Below are 16777 nucleotides of genomic sequence, written 5' to 3' on the forward strand. Positions count from 1 at the left end.
CTGTACTTTGATAGTCAATGTTTGAGATTTTAAAAAAAAGAAGAAATGTTGGCATTTGTTAGCAAGCACTATGGCTCTGTGCTCAGTGTTTATAGATAAATGTTAATATGTGCGTGGGGGCTTGAAAGTATGTCTTCTAATGAAGGGGGGGAGGGGCTGACAGAAAAAGTTTAGGAACCATTTAACCTTGTAAACATTTTACATGAATGTGAGTTCAATGAAGAAACATTACGCACATGCATTTTTTTTATTAGCATGTTAGCATTTAGCTCAGTCTTCTGCCTTTAAGAATATTTAGCCTAGCTTTGTTTTTTTAATCTAAATATACCATTTGACCTTGTAAACATTTCACATTAAAGCTAATTTAATGATGAAGCATTAAAAGCCAACATTGTCCTATCAGTGTATTAGCTCTTTAGCTCAATGCTATGCCTCACAGCTAGCCTATCTGTAGAGTCTTGATTAGCATAAGCAGCATATTCATCCTAACTGTGTTAATTTAGTTTTTTGTTCATCTAAATATACCATTTTACCTTGTAAACATTTCACGTTAACCACATTTAAAGATGAGACACATTAAATGCCAATGCTTTATAGCCGTTTTAGCCTTTTAGCACAACGCTGTGTCTCACAGAGTAGCTAGCTTAGCAGCAGCCTTAAGGTTTTTCTACCTGAATATACAACTGAACCTTAACTGAATCGGTTTTTTTAAATCTTTGTTAAATATTTTTGTCGATAAACACCAGCTTGTTATTGTAAAAGAAAAAGAATATTATGCTAAATACCAGCTTAAAACTGATGCTAGCATTGCAGTAAACCCTTAGTTTTATCCTTTTTTCTCTGAAGTGTTAATTTTGGCAAAGCAAAATCAAATTTCTTGGAGATAAAAAGCTGGTTCTACTTTAAAAATCTCCCTTTTATGATTGTTGGACTCATGTTGGTGTCTAGCATGGATATGGAAGGTTTTGACATGAAGTTAGACACCATAAACTACAATTTTTTTACAGAAATCATGAGCTCAAATATAATAATTTACATGTTAACACGGTTTAATCATGCAGATGTTGGCAGTGTGCTCAGTTCTACGGCCTTAAAGAGATTCTCTCATGGCTGAAGGCCTCATCATGTTTTCATGTATTAAGGCTGCCTTGAGGTGCTAAACCAAGACTCTCAGAGGACAGATTAAATAACCAAACTGTGCAAGGTTGCATTTTCATTTATGAAGACACATGGGGGGCTTTAATTCAACTCAGCTAATAGTCTGGGTTTTAGTGTGAAGGGTTTGAGTTAAGATAGGACTCCTGTGACTGACGGTCTTTTTCTCATTTTTAAACTTTAAAGGCAGGATGAGTTAAAACCAGAGGAAACATTTGCATCCTTCTCACTGCTCTTTTCTCCGCCGCCCATTGCTCCAGACTGGCAGATGAGGTACTGTTGGCGGATTAGCTCATCTCAGCCCATGGAGATTTGTTTTACTTTAGCAGAGATTAATCCAGGGAAAGCTGCATTTAGCTACATCCAGACTGTCAGTCCACCCACGTCCACACAGCGTCAGTCAAAACATTCAAGCTCACATACATTTAAGCTCCTTTTTGTGCTCAGTTATGTGCAAAGAAAGGTAGAAATAAGGTTATGTTAATAAGTATAACAGGATTTCACTGGGGAAATAGAGTTTGAATCACAACACAGGGATGTAATTTTATTTAACGGTCTTACTGATCTTCTTTGTAAATATTCCTGAAGAAAATGACCATAGCAAGACAAATTGAAACCTGTAGCTCACACTATCCAATCTCACAGGATTTCAAGGGCTAAAGAAATTTCTTTTGATTTCCGATTTTGAGGCATCTCTCTAAGATTACACAGTGCATATGAAAAGTATCTGGATATTTTACCCTTTAATTGATTTTCTTAATCAATGTCAAAGTGAAAACAGATTTCTACAACGAAATATCAATAAAACAAAATATGTAATGTAAAGTAAGTGACTGTATAAATACTCACTCCCTTATAGTCAGTATTTAAAAGATGCACCTTTGGCTGCAATCATAGCACTGAGTCTGTGTGGATAAGTCTCAATCAGGACTGTACATCTGGATACTGCAAATTAACTCCATTCTTCTTTGCAAAAATGCTCACGCTCTGTCGGGTTGCATGTGAACAGCCCTTTTCAAGTCCAGCCACAAATTTATTGGATAGAGGTCTGGGCTTTGATTTGGCCACTCCAGAACATTCACCTGGTTGTCTTTTAACCATTTCAGCTAATCTGCAGCTTTTGCTGTATGCTTCAGGTCATTGTTGTGCTGGAAAATAAATCTTCTCCCAGACTGAATGAGATTTTCCAGCATCTTCCTGTGTTTTGCCGCAATCATTTTACCCTCTACCTTTACAAGCCTACCGGGGCCAGCAGCCAAGAAGCATCCCCACAGCATGATGCTGCCACCACTGTGCTTCACAATGGAAATGTTGTGTTTGTGGTAAGGATTCTTCTCTGATGGACATAAAGCACCATTTTGGTCTTGTCAGACCAAAAAACTTTCTTCAACTTGACCATGGAGTCTCCCACATGTCTTTGGTAAAATCTAGTCCAGATTTACTGAGTTTTCTTCTTTTCAGTAACCTTTTCTCTGAGTTGCTTGGAGTGTTTTTTTTTGTCTTCATGGTGTCATGGTAGCCAGGAATATTGATTAACTAATGACTGGACCTTCCACACACAGGTGTCTTTATACTACAATCACTTGAAACACATTCACTGCACTCAGGTGATCCCCATTTCACTAATTGTTAGACGACTAGCACCAGTTGGTCGGACCTCTGTTGAATCAGGTCAGTCACTTTAAAGGGGGTGAATATCTATGCATATCTATGCAAACATTTATTTTACTGCTCATATTTTTTTTGGAGAAACCTGCTTTCACTTTGACATGAAAGAGGGTTTTTTTTCTTTTTTTTTTTTTTTTTTTGCATTTGCTTGTAATAAAAGCTATTTTATATTGACCATGATTGACTTATAAAATCAGTGAAGGGGTAAAACATCCCAGGGGGTCAATACTTTTTATGGGTAAGTCTAAAAATGTGCTTGCATCATTTTCATAAAAAACATACACCATATGTTCAAACTGTTTTTGGTAGGTCTGGGCTCCTTGTGTAGCATATTTGTGGATTCTGAATCAATAACATGGCAGAAAGTCTGATGACATACAGGGCTATAGGGGCTAGATGAGCGCCTCAAATGATTGGTCAAATTTATGGAAAAGTTGCAATGTTTAGACAATATTACAAGGTTATTTTCACATTAAATAGTATAATTTGCTTATTACATGACATTGGCAGTTACTATGAAGGCAAAACTTCTGAATCTGATTAAAAGGGTTAGGGGATATCATGCGAATTGCCTTGTCAACAGGACTTAGTTTTCTGAAGTCTCACCTTGTCCGTTAGGGTCAGGTCACACTGACTCCTCTCCAGCAGCAACCTTGCAATGTGCGTGTGTCCTCTCTCAGCTGCAAACATCAGGGCCGTGGTTCCCTGATGGTCCTGGATGTTAGCGTCTGCTCCATAGCTCAGCAGCAGGCGAACCATCACAACTCGGCCATGTCTCACCGCCAAGTGCAGAGCTGTCTGGCCCGTCTGTGGAGTCACACAGTGTCAGTACTTACTACATTTTCTTACATTTTCTTTATTATTTAAATGACACTTTGGGAGTTTTTTCACTGGTTATGAAACAGACTAAACTCTGAGGTCACTCTGAAACACTTAGTATGTTTACATACATCGTGAGTTGAACTATTGCTTGATTAAGATACTTACCCAGTATACATGCAGGGGTAAATTGTTTGGAGCATTTTCACCTCTACTATGGTAAACATACTGTACCTCCTTTTAGCTACTTAGGCTAAAGACCTAGTGGACCTTCTTTCTGCTGACCTTGCTTGCAAGTTAGCAAGTGACAAACTTTATAACTCCTTACTCTACACTTTGCTTTTGGCACAAATGAAATACACACTATTCCTCTAGCTTACAGTGAGACCCACATGCAGACAGGTAGTCAATTCAATTCAACTTTATTTGTATAGCACATTTCATACAAATGTAGACTCAATTTTTACACAAGATAAAAACAAACAGTAAAATCAATTTTTTTTTTAAAAAGTATGTGACTTCTGCCATGCCAGCATTTCTGGTTTAAGTCATTTGAAGACAGGGAGGCTGCATAGCTCAGTTGTTTACACTGCAGACTTTGGTATGGGGATTCAACTGTGAACACCTGTCTATCTCTCATATGTCACTTTGGACAAAAAAGCATCTGCTATATGACTGTGAAACATGGGAATTGTGAAGCATGCACAGGACACCTGAGTCCAATAAAGTAATTCAATGTCCAATCACATTATCTAGGTGTGTTCACATGCATTTTAAAAGTCCAGTAGCTCAGCCTTTTTCTTGCTGCATGTACACATACTGACTGGAAAAAGCCCATTACCTTACCTTGCTGGAGCGAGTGTGAATATTGCCGTGCTCCATGAGTTTACGAACCACCTCCATCCCACCAGGTCCATCAGGAGCTGTCAGTGAGGCCAACATCACTGGAGTGTAACCTGCATTGTTCTGAATATTTAAGTCGCTCACACCTGTAGAGCAAAGATTCAGGATTCTTTTTACTTTACTGACATTCAAAGATATTTTTGTTTATCAAGTCTGGTAAAACGGTCTCTTACCCGTGTCCAGCAGCAGGCTGACGATGTTGTAGTTGCAGTGAGACACGCTGTAATGAAGCACTGTGTTGCTGTTGTCATCAGCCAGGTTTACCAGGAAGGCCAGCAGAGACGGTGTAGTCCTCTTCACTTCTCTCAGGTACAATGCCAGCCTGCTGGCCTCTGAAGACTCCTCTGCTGCTGCACTGAACCAGTGCTGGAAACACACCACCAGAGCCTTCCTCTGGAGGAAGAGGGAGGTAACATAGGAATGATGCAATGAACAGATCATTGTTTAAAAAGGTTTTGCTACATCTGTATTTGAATAAACAGCTATGGTAACCCTAATAGACAGTTTAAACTGGTTTCATTTTTTGGCAAGAGAAGTGAATGAGTGACAAGTGTGTCACCGTTTTAACATGTTAGGGTGAAGCTTCTATGTAACAGCTGACTTTTTTAACATCTCACCACTATTATTGGTCGCATGTCTGTGTGTGTGGGTCTGTCTGTCTTGATTTGCACACCACACTGATGCTCCAATTGTGCTCGATACCTATCAGGACTTCTTGGGCCTACTGGTTCAAAACTGGTGCCATAAAGAAAATCATAAATGTGTTCAGATTTCCAGTAAAATCCAAAAATTTTGTGCCGAGTCATCATTCAGGGACTTCCCCTGTATAACACATCCATTGTCCTTTTCTCCCCTTTCTTCCTTTAGTCAACGGGTGGCTTTTGTGGCACCGCCCCTTTTACCATTATAAATGTGTACAGACTTTTAATAAAGATAGGCTCATTCAGATGTAATGCATGTTTTTCTAGTAAATATGAGGCTATGTTGTTTCTTTGGGATATAGAAATACTACCAGTGTAAGTAGCTTCGAAATCAAATGAATTGTTTTTACAGGTATTACAGGTTAATGTGGAAGAATTAAGACTACCTACCATGTCATCATTGGGGTTATTCATGTTGTCCATGTGATCTTTGAGGAACTGACAAGCTGCCATAAAATCAGCGCTCACTGTCTCCCTACAAGAGAAAACATAAAAGAGAGAAGAGGTTTTGTGTCTCAAAGCACTGGGATTAATCCCCATGAGATAAAATAAAAACAGTGGAGCTATCCCCTGAAGAAAAAACATCTGATTACATTTCCTAAACCAACACTGATAAGGCTTTAGTTCTGGTCCCCTCACCTGCCCCCGGTGGTGGTTTCTGAGCCAGAACTTCCCTCCATCTGTTCTCCTGGGGGCTGCAGTTTCATCTTGGCTGTTTTCTCTTGAGTCTCAGCTTCCAAAGACGCTACACCTCCATCTGTCCGCCCTGATCCCGCTCCTCCTGATATCATCTGTCTGTCTGGGCTTATACGCATCTCTCCCCCCGTTTGTCTTTTCTCCGGGTCAGCGTCCACCTGAGCAGCAGCCATCTCCCAGGGGCGTATGCTGTCCTTCTGCTCGCTCTGGTTCACACAGTGCTGCCCGTCCACGTTTCTACAGAAGGATAAAAAACATGAAAGAAGGGAAGAGCACAAAGTGATTGCCATTAAACTTGCATTTTTTTCAGCTCACATTTGGTTTAATTCCAATTTTCCTGCTTTCAGTTTCCTGCTGGTACTCACAGCCTTAGGGACTCAAATTAAAGCCATTCCCTTCATAATGTCTGAATTGGCAGTTTAAAAACAAGGGAGAGATTTTTAAAAGGGAAATCAAATAAATTATTCATGCAGTGATGTTGAAGATAATTCAATCAATATTTGGAGTCCAATCCTGTTAACGCATCGAGCTGGAAATCAAAGGAAAACCTCAAACAAATTAAAAAGAAGGCCTGTTATAGTTGACTTTCAAACAGTACAAATCTCACAGTGTTGTCTCGCACTGCAGAAAATGTGATTATATACATCACAGTGAGTCAAAAGATTATTCTGAACCCTAGCAAACCACATCAATCACAGCCAACATCACATATCCAATCATTTCTAACTAATCTCTGTCACAAAAATTAATACACTTTTTAATATTATTGTATTTTTTATTTTTTTATCTCTAAATTTAACTTGGGTATTTGTGTCAAAATGTCTGTTCAGATTTGGTAAAAGCCACATTTACCTGCCATGTCCAGATGAACAGATTTTTTTAAAGAAATAGAACTAAATGCCAACAATAAGTAAAACCATGACAGTGTAACAAACAAACCTTAAAGGTCACATATTTTACTCCTTTAAGACAAGTTTCTATTGGTCTCAGAGGTCCCCAAAACATGTCTGTGAGGTCTGTTGCTGAAAAAACCACTCCAGTATTGGATTTTTGCATGTCAAACCTGGGGGCGGTGCTAACTCCTCACATGACATCATGAGGGGGAAAATCTGAGAACGGAATGTTTAAGCACACATTTTCTGAGAGGGGGACAGAGGGGGGGTTCTTCTTGGGGGGTTTTGTTGACAGGCCAGGGGCACATAGTAAATCTCATTTTAAGACACTTTAGTAAAATATACTGAATGCAATGGCAGATTTTTTAGTTTCATGAATCTAGGCCTTATTTCATTTAATGCATGATATGGACAAAAGTATACGACCACATCTGTTAACTGTTGATTTTAGCAGTTAGATTTTTGCAGTCTCCATCTGTAAACATTTGTGAAATAAGAGCTCAGTGACTTCAAACGTGATGGATGACATCTTTGCTATAAAACAGTTTATGTAATTTTATCCATGCTGGATATTCAGCATTCAACTCTGAGGGATATTGAAAAATGGAGGTGTTTAGGAACAACAGCAACTCAGCCATGAAGCAGAAGACCATGTTAAATCAAAGAGTGGGGTCAATGGTCGCCAACACTCTGCTGATTTCATACCTCAGTATTACCCTGCCGAAATAAACAGCCAAATTATTGAACAAATACCTTTGCAAGGGCCACAATCCAAACCTGGCAGTAGTGGTGGCAATAATTACTAAATAAAAACTATTAGTCAGAGCATGCATCTGCTTTCAGCTTCCATTTTCATCATTTTCACTGTCAATTAATAAAATTATTTGGGTTAAAAAGCTACTTACAGCCATTAATTTTAACCCAATTGTGAACTCAGCCAGGTGAGGGTTTTGTTCGGTTTAAAAAAAAAACATTATTCTCTGCTTATTCTGCTTATTTGTTAAAATACCTCCTAATCTACATGAAATAATAACTCATTTATTTTAAAAGATTATTATAAATGGTTAATATTGAAGATTAACTTAGAAAATCATAAAATTCAAAGATAAGATACTTCAGATAGGTGAAAAAATAAATCACTGAGTGAAAATGATGCTTCTTATAATTAAATATTGTAACTGACTACCAGTATTAGATCACTTCAAACTTGAAATTCATCTTGAATTGTTGAAATAAAAATCAAATGCATTTGAGTGTTTCTGATGGAGTTGACAAAAATAAAGATATGTTGGGCAAAAAAAAAGACAGATTTGGGGAAAAAAATCTTAACTCACACAATCACTATATCTCAACTTACTCAAATTCCCAGTTTAAATTATTGCAGTTAAGCAAAAGTACAAAGTTGAGTTTAGAACATGTTCTGTCCCTTTTCTCAAGAATGAGTGATAGTTATCTTGCATGCTCTGTCTTTCAGACATCTGATAGAATTCAGACAAAGAAGTAAATTATATTTGACATTTACCTCCTGCTGTATAAGTCTGGGAAAACAACTGATTTATGTGACTTACAATGGATACTTTGCAATGTCAAAACATCCCTTTTAAAGGTTATAAATATTAATACAATATTAAGTATGTGTTTTTGAATAGAATGTCATTACAGTCTCTGTTGGTGTGATTGTCAGGCAGTCAAATACTTTTGTCCATGAATTTTGAAATAAGGTTTCTATCTGCACTCATCAGGTGAATTTGGCTGACAATAAGTACATTAAAATTATTTCATCAGCAGTCAGTCAAATACTCTCTGCCAGACACATTGGATGCTTTGAACAGCGACTAAAGTGGAACCTGGTTATCCAGAGAATGGGAGCCACTACTTTTGTCCTCTTAATGACATCTTTAGAGGGAGCAGCAGCCATTCTTCAATGCCTAATGATTATGTTTTTCTCAGTCATGTGACAGTAGCTTAAATAACCTTGTGTTAGTATGTCTGTCAACTATAAGTATGGTTTACAGCAATAATCATAACTCTAAAGGTTGCTAAAGTCAGAGAATTATTTACTAACCCTTCATTAACATTCCCAGAGTGTAGGTCTCCTGACATCTGGGGACGTCTGTCTGTCCTGGTGATGGATTTAGAGGCTAAATGAGAGACACAAATAGAGATTATGATGAAGTGCTGAAACACAGCTGAACAACAACACTGCATGCTCCAAATGAAAAACAAATCTATCAGGTCATATTGCTTGATTCTTTTGGACACAGCTAAATCTTCATAATGGAAGAAATGACCAGTCAGCTGATAAATTCATGAAGTCAACAACATCCATCAGTACACATCTAATGGGTAATGTACATCAGAATTTAGCAATGGAGCATCACAATGTTACATAGCCCTTGAAACTAAGATTTATCAGGACCACACTTGAACCCAAGGGATATGATGAATTTCCCACCATGCACCATGGCACAACAAACTTCAAAGGAGACCCATAAATTTAAATGATTTTCATTTATAATTAATGATGAAAAAAACAACAGTTGTGTTTCCTCATATGTTCTATCTTTAGCTGCTATGGGAGTTTATTGTATTTTCATTTTTTTTTCACATGTAAACTGTGACTATTAACTGTATAAACACATGGAGAAGATCAACACAGACATCTGTAGTATGAATGAGATGGTCCGATCTTTATTGACCATACCACCTTTGACTCTTGTTTATGTGAACTCTTGTCACCTCTGATGACGCAGCTGTTTATCAGCAATGTCTGATGATGTAACAGCAGTCAGGTGGGGTTTTCACCCCTTACCACTCTGTTTCAGAGGAAGGGGAAGGGTTGAGGGGTAGAAATGGGATTGGCCCTTTGTCTCTGTGCTCCAGCCCTTCTATGTCTGATTGCTGTATGTAAATGTACATTTCTCAGTGGGCTGTTTGAGCTTTGTAGGTTATTATTAGTTAGCTTGTTGACTTTTATAAGACGTTTTGCTTGGAATTTTCTGCTTTGGTTTTATCAAAAAATGTGTGCACTAGCATTTGGAGTCCTGTACATTTTTTTTTTTTTTTTTTTGCCCCGAAGCATGGCACTTTCACAAAGTGGAGAACATTACAGCATCACTGATTGCAACAACTTTCAGAAATAATGCTTTTATATCCAATCATGGCACCATCCCCTGTTATTAATTAGCCTAAGTGGAATGTACTGCAAGTGTTTTTGAGCATTTCGCAACTTTTACAGAATTTTCTTATCCTAACTTTTTTTGTAACATGTTGCAGGCAACAAATTTAGAATATATGCATATTTCCATTCATAATTATACTATTACTACAACTACTACTAATGATGATGATGAAGTTTACTAGTTTGACCTTAAAACATGTTGTTTTTATGCTGTTATCAAATCAAAATAGGCTGGAAAGAAAAGTCATTGCAAAACATTGTATTCTGTTTTTATTCAAATTTTACACCACGTCCCAACTTTTTGGGAACTGGGTTTTGTAGTCAACATGACAGAATTGGAAATTTCAAATTAGAATGCAAGAAAAGCATCCCTAATATTAACAGAATAATATGTCATCTGTGCTATAAGTCTCAAACTTTGAAGACAAATTTCTGAAGCTTAGTTAAGATTTTTTTTTTGTTTTTTGTATGATCTTGTGATTTTCATGTTTTTCCAAAGATCAAACATAAAGCTGTTCTTATATCTGTCTTGTCTGGTTTCCACTATTTTTGCCATAGAGCACTTTGGCTCTCTTATTACAACACATCATTGAAAGTTGGATTGACCACAGTCGATGCTGGCAATCTCAACTGAATGATTAAGAGTAAGGTTGAAGTCTTTCCGGCAATTATAGATTGGACAAAAGAGATCTACATCAGAAGTATTATTAACAGATATCTATTTGCAGCCATTACTACAAAAACAGGCAGAGGTTGAATGCATTTGCCTAAATGCATACTTGATGACCATTCCTCTCTGCTGGACTGAACAAAATAACTTAAAACCAGAAGTCTTCCAACCCTCTCCTTCAGATTATCCATTTATGATGTTCATAAAACAAAAAAACATTTAACCTTTAAAATGATACAACATACATTCTGTGGACTACAGTACCTCCATGAGTCCTCTCCTCATCACCGTGTCCATGCTGGCTGTAATATGAAGTGAGGATGTCAACAAGACCCATCATCTCCTGCTGCAGAGAGTTGACTTTGGGGTCTGGATGCTTTAGAGGTCTACCCCCCTCCTGTAACTGATGCTCTGCACACAAACACTCCCACTGCTGATCCAGGAGCTTCTTGATCTTTCTGATGTGGTGGATGACAACTGTTGTGTCTCTGTTGTCATTTGGAGTCTCTACAGGTCCAGCAGACTCTAATGAACGCCTTTTAGTGGAATCAGCCACAGCCAGAAGTGTTTGTGGACTCTGTTGATCATTTTTATGAACAGTTCTTGTAGACTTGGATACGTTGTGATCGAAGGGTTCCATGGATCTCACCACAGTCTCATCTCCATCCTGGTCTACCACCACTCTCTCTGCTCGCACCCAAACTCCAGGATTTCTGACCAGGTGTTCAATCTTCTCCTCTTTTCTTCTGCTCTCATCCTGCTGCTCCCTCAGCAGGCCCAATGCCCTCTGAAGCTCCAGGCCAGTCTCATGAAGCTTCTGCTCCAGCACAGCTACTTTGGCCTGCAGGGAAGTCACCGTCAGTAGCTCGTCTAGATCCGTGCTTGTCCTCCATTCATGTGATGGATTAGAGTCTTCTCGACGGTAGCTGTGATTTTTAGGGTACATGCCATGACTTTCATGCCGTGGCCGTTTGATGTCCCCTGTATTGTAGTGGATCAAGTTTGTGGTTCCATTCATTGAAGGAGTTTGGGTCTTTTGATTCAGGCCCAGTCGAAGCCTCTCCCTTTCCTCCTGAAGGATGCAGATCTGGGCCCTGAGCTCTGGAATGACCCTAATCTCCATCTCAAGCTCCCCGACACGTTCGAGGGCTTCTGTAAGGTGCCTCAACAGCCCTGAGCAGTCCTGGGGTCGAGGGCTGTCTGAGGAATAGAAGATGTCCTCACAGGAGACATTTCTTTCTCCCAGGTGATCCCTGGAACTTCGGAGGCTGCCAGGGTCATCAGTGGACTCTGACCCCTGCCTCAGCAAAACTGTGAGTGGCAGACTAGAGGCACGAAGAAGGTTAGGTCTGATGTGCTCACCTAAAGGCTGCTCATCAAACTCCTTGATTCTGGCTTCCATTTCAGCCAGGGATTGGAGTCCTGTGGGAGAAAGTGGTGACCTGTATTCATTTGACCAGGATATGTGGTTATGATGATAGGGGTCTGACAATTTTGACCTAGGGCCAAGAGCTCCAGTGGATCCCCAGGGACTTGGCCTGTAGCCACATCCAGAAGGGTCGAGGTTCCTGGGAAGAGTACTCGACCGTGGGCCCTTGCTTCGGCGTTGGATGGGGACTCTTTTGATTGTGTTGCCCTTCTCTATGTCATCCACGTATTTTAGGAAGTCCAAATCAAGTTGAAAGCCATAAGGGGTTTCCACCGAGTAAGGGGGCTTCCCCTTTATTCCATTTTCTGCTGGTTTATGAGGCATGATGTTCCCTGTAAACATTGATAAAGCGAGTTAGCATCAAGAAAAATTCATTATAGGTTAGGTTAGGCTAGGCTAGGTTAGTTAGGTTAGGTTGGGTTGGGTTAGGTTAAGTTAAGTTAGGTTAGGTTAGGCTAGGCTAGGTTAGTAAGGTTAGGTTGGGTTAGGTTAAGTTGGGTTAGGTTAGGTTGGGTTGGGTTAGGTGAAGTTAGGTTGGGTTAGGTTGGGTTGGGTTGGGTTTGATTGGATTGGGTTAGGTTAAGTTAGGTTGGGTTAGGTTAGGTTAGGTTAGGTTGGGTTAGGTTGGGCTGGGTTAGGTTAGGTTACGTTAGGTTGGGTTGGGTTGGGTTGGGTTAGGTTAAGTTGGGTTGGGTTGGGTTGGGTTTGGTTAGGTTAGGTTGGGTCAGGTTAGGTTGGGTCAGGTTAGGTTAGGTTGGGTTGGGTTGGGTTAGGTTGGGTTAGGTTAGGTTAGGTTAGGTTAAGTTAGGTTGTGTTGGGTTTGGTTAGATAAGATTAGGTTACGTTTCATAAGTTGAGGTTAGGTTAAGTCAGGTTAAGTTATGTTACATTACGTCAGTCTGGGTTAGGTTATGTTACGTTAGGTTAGGTTAAATTCATTCAGATTAGTTAGGTTGATTTTAGACAATTCTGTCAAGTTATATAACGTGCAGCTTTCAGAGTATGTTCAGTACATAATGCATTTCAGCACCAGTCTCTCAGACCAAATCATACTGCAGTGCTTCCCCTCCTCCCCAGTCTCTCTCTTACTGTTCTGACCAAAATGCAGCCATTGGAAGGACTGGTCTCCATTCAGATGTAGCCCAAAAATTATGATTTTTTTATGTCTTTAACTAATTTGCACTCAACAGTATTTTCTTCAGTTCAGAAAGACTGTTGGATCACCTAGAGCACACGTGTCAAACTCAAGGCCCAGGGGCCAAATCCAGCCTGTGGTACAGTTGTATCCGGCCAACAAGATCATAGGATCTTTCTATTCTAACTGGCCCAGCAGTATGAGGTCTGCAGATTTCCTCCAGTATAAACGTGTAAACTTAACCTTGGTGATTTTAAATATCCTTGTTAGTTTAAAAAAATCTAAAAAAAAAAAAGTAAAGAGAAAAAGAAGTTAGCTAAAAAGTCAGGAAGGTGGGAAAATAATTTAATGTTGTCATTTCAAATTATCAATTTTGCATCTCACAATTCTGACTTAAACTTATGATCTTTACTTTTTTCATGTTTTGACCTTCAAGATTCACAATTCAAAATTCTAAATCATATTTTTACCTTTTAAACTTGTAATTTTAACTTTCTATCTCATGCATTTGCCTTTTAAAAGCATTATTTTGCCTTTGAATTTCATGTTACCTTTTGAACTAATAAGTTGGACTTTTTATCTCAAACTCTGAACCTTTAAATTTCTCATTTTTACTTTTTTCATCTCAGGATGATGTATTATCAGTGTTATTTTTTTCATATTTTACTAATGGTGAAAAGGAGGTTGACAGTTTATGTTTAAATGTTGACCTTGTGAGGCTCTTAGGTAAGGCCTAAATTCAGAATCCGCGATTGACTTTCACAGTCCTGGCCTAAATAGTCCGGCCCTCAGGACTTCTCATCTGGCCTCGGACTCAATATGAGTTTGACATCCCTGACCTAGACTGAAACAAACGTAGCTATTGTTCCTCTAACAACAGCAGTGAGGGTTAGTGTGACGGATTGCCCCATTTTTTAAATACAAACCAACCTCATCATTGACACAGAAACCTTTAAAAAAAAAAACTTTCAGACTGAGAGGAACTGAGAAATATGAAACACAGAACACACAAACAACACAATCACTACGGTTGCAAATGTATGCTGACAGAATTTTAACTGAGAGTCTGAGCACTAGGAGCTACAGCATAAAATGGTCAAAAGAGTCCATGGATTCATTAAAACTTTTTCTAATTAAAACCTTTGATGAGAAAAACATCTTTTTCCTAGATATAGTTGTCCATGTTTTTGCAGTGGGATGATGAGCCTTTCTGAGTGGGCCAAAAAGACCACAAGTGGGCAGCCCCTCTGGCTTTTTGCCAAAATTCCAGATGGCCAGTCCATCACTGAACAGCAGTGTCCCTGAAAGGGTGTGGCCTCTCCTCTACCAGTAACAGGGCTAACAGTTGTAGAGGGAGAGGTAAGCTGATTAAAAAACATGCATGAAACATTTTTGAGCCTCTGAATGAGACATAAGCCGAAGGTGTGACAAACACAGAAATGAGTGCAGCAAATCCAGAGGGAGTTTGTCTTCTTCAGAAGTTATTACTAACTGATCTTTAGTTCAGATATATTTGAGATCTGGATGATCAATCTTTAAATTAATCTTTAAATATATACATATCATACCTTTAAAGAGAATATTATAGCATTTTGTCTTTCCGCCACTACTCTGTCTTCAGTTGTCAAAACAATTTGTTGTCATATTATCTGGTTGGACCTTTTATATCATACAAAATAAAACAAATACAAAGCTAAATTGAGTCAGCAGCACATTAAAACTTGTTAAGAAGTCATTACAAGTGGCAGACTGTGTTATAGTGAGAATTGTCTAATAAAATAATGAAGCCATTTACGGGTTACAAAGGGGCAAAATAGATGAATTCTGACACTTACTCACATTTACTTGAGGTTGAGCCGTGGTTTTCTGAGAGGGAGACTGCTCTTAAATGTATAAACAGATGGAGGAACAGTTTGAATGGCAGTAATCTCTTTTTGTACTCCCAATTGTGGCGCACAGCACAAAACACAAACATCCAATTAAACTCAAATGCTTTCTTTCTCTTCTTCCCTCCCATTCTCTTTTTTTTGTACCCAAAGACTTCTGTTTTTCTCACACTCTCACTGCTCCATTTTTTCTATGCACCAGGCTGCTATTATTCAACAGTGGCAGGCCTGATGTTCCCTTGATTACAGCCCTGCCATCCAGGAGGAGGGCTGAAAATAGCTTGGGACTGCTCGGCCCGGCAGCTATGGCCAGCGGAGGGAAAAAAACATACTCCTACAGACAAAAAAACAGGCAGCCATTGTTGTGAGTCACTACTTTCCTCCCTCTCTGCGCTTTCCATGCCTCCTACTAGGTCCACTGTCTTCTGAGATCGTCAGACTGAACTGTCTCTGACTTTAATTTCTTTTATCTGTCTCGTTTTGTGCTTTGCATAAATTTACACTATCTGACTCCATTGCCTTCAAAAACTGCTGATTCCTACTTTCTTACTTCTGCTCCTCATAATAGAGTAATTACTCCAAAGACATTGCTTCCCTTACCTCTGAGTGACTCCTCCCTCCTCCCATCTTTCCTTCCCTCCTCTCCTGACCACCAGGCTCTGTGGCAGCTCGCCGTCCTCTTGAGGCACCGCAGCCGCCGAGCCGCAGCCCCAAACAATGTCAGCTATGCAGTAAACAGGCAAGCACCACCAAATGGGCCTGCTGGGAATTCTGACCTCCATCATTCACATGGTGTCTGATGGACAGACATGGATGTGCACATTTTCACAGGCTTTACAGCTGTAAACACCAAGATATGTGCACATAGACTTGAAGTCAAAGACACTCTGCTACCAACAGGCTCTGTACTGTAGTATATATTGGGTGATGAGCACACTTTCTCTTGGTACAGGTAGGCCAGGGGTCACTTGCACGTGGGGCCAGGTTTTTGATAGTTTGCAAAGTCTCTGTCATAGAGTCTTATGACAATAAATGCACCCTGAAAGCCTTTTCCCACATCAGTTCAAATATACAGAATCCTTGGCATGCTTCAATACAAATGAAAAAGAAAGATATATGAACTGTCAATAAACATTGTTCTAATCATGTTTGGCAGCATCTGAGACAACTTAAGAAGCAAAATAACTAGGTACTCATTCCCAAAGTGTAGGCTGGGACCTGCAGTTGGGTAGCGAGAATTTTTTGGGGGGGGTCAACAAATCAAACATAAAGCATTCAGGCAAGTCCCAGATTCAGGTGCTGCCTTATAACTGAGATAAGCTGATCTCACACAAGCTCTCATCAGCTGATCTGCCCTTAGCACACTGTTGGCTAATTGCACTCATGCTGCCATATTTAAACTGCTCTAGCCTGGCTAAGCTTTGCCACTCCCTTTACAAGCTGTAACCCTCCTCCACCCCAGCTCCTCCTTTATCTGCTTTTGACTTAATCAGTGTCATTCTGTTGTCATTGCTGCATACTCTGCCCTGTTTTTTTTCCTGCTTCTCCCCCAGCCTTAGGCTTTCCTTGTAGGCACAGGAAAGGCAGGAATGTGTGCTGTTCCTGCTTGACACTTGGGCAGGAGGATCCAGGGAAAGCCAC

The 16777-nt window shown here is 39.5% G+C and overlaps 1 protein-coding gene across 1 annotated transcript in view; it reads right to left on the bottom strand.

Moving 5' to 3' along the window:
* LOC121519760 (KN motif and ankyrin repeat domain-containing protein 4-like) overlaps positions 1 to 16777 on the bottom strand; it is a 32516-nt gene that overhangs the window by 4073 nt on the left and 11666 nt on the right. Inside the window, exons 2-8 of the mRNA XM_041802644.1 lie at positions 10951 to 12447; positions 8901 to 8976; positions 5886 to 6179; positions 5637 to 5721; positions 4719 to 4938; positions 4489 to 4631; positions 3430 to 3630 (exon numbers count right to left, since the gene is read on the bottom strand). Coding sequence (XP_041658578.1) covers positions 3430 to 3630; positions 4489 to 4631; positions 4719 to 4938; positions 5637 to 5721; positions 5886 to 6179; positions 8901 to 8976; positions 10951 to 12447 — 2516 coding nt within the window. The remainder of the gene's footprint in view (positions 1 to 3429; positions 3631 to 4488; positions 4632 to 4718; positions 4939 to 5636; positions 5722 to 5885; positions 6180 to 8900; positions 8977 to 10950; positions 12448 to 16777) is intronic.

The sequence above is a fragment of the Cheilinus undulatus genome, linkage group 13 (assembly GCF_018320785.1).
Source record: "Cheilinus undulatus linkage group 13, ASM1832078v1, whole genome shotgun sequence".
Lineage (NCBI taxonomy): Eukaryota > Metazoa > Chordata > Actinopteri > Labriformes > Labridae > Cheilinus > Cheilinus undulatus.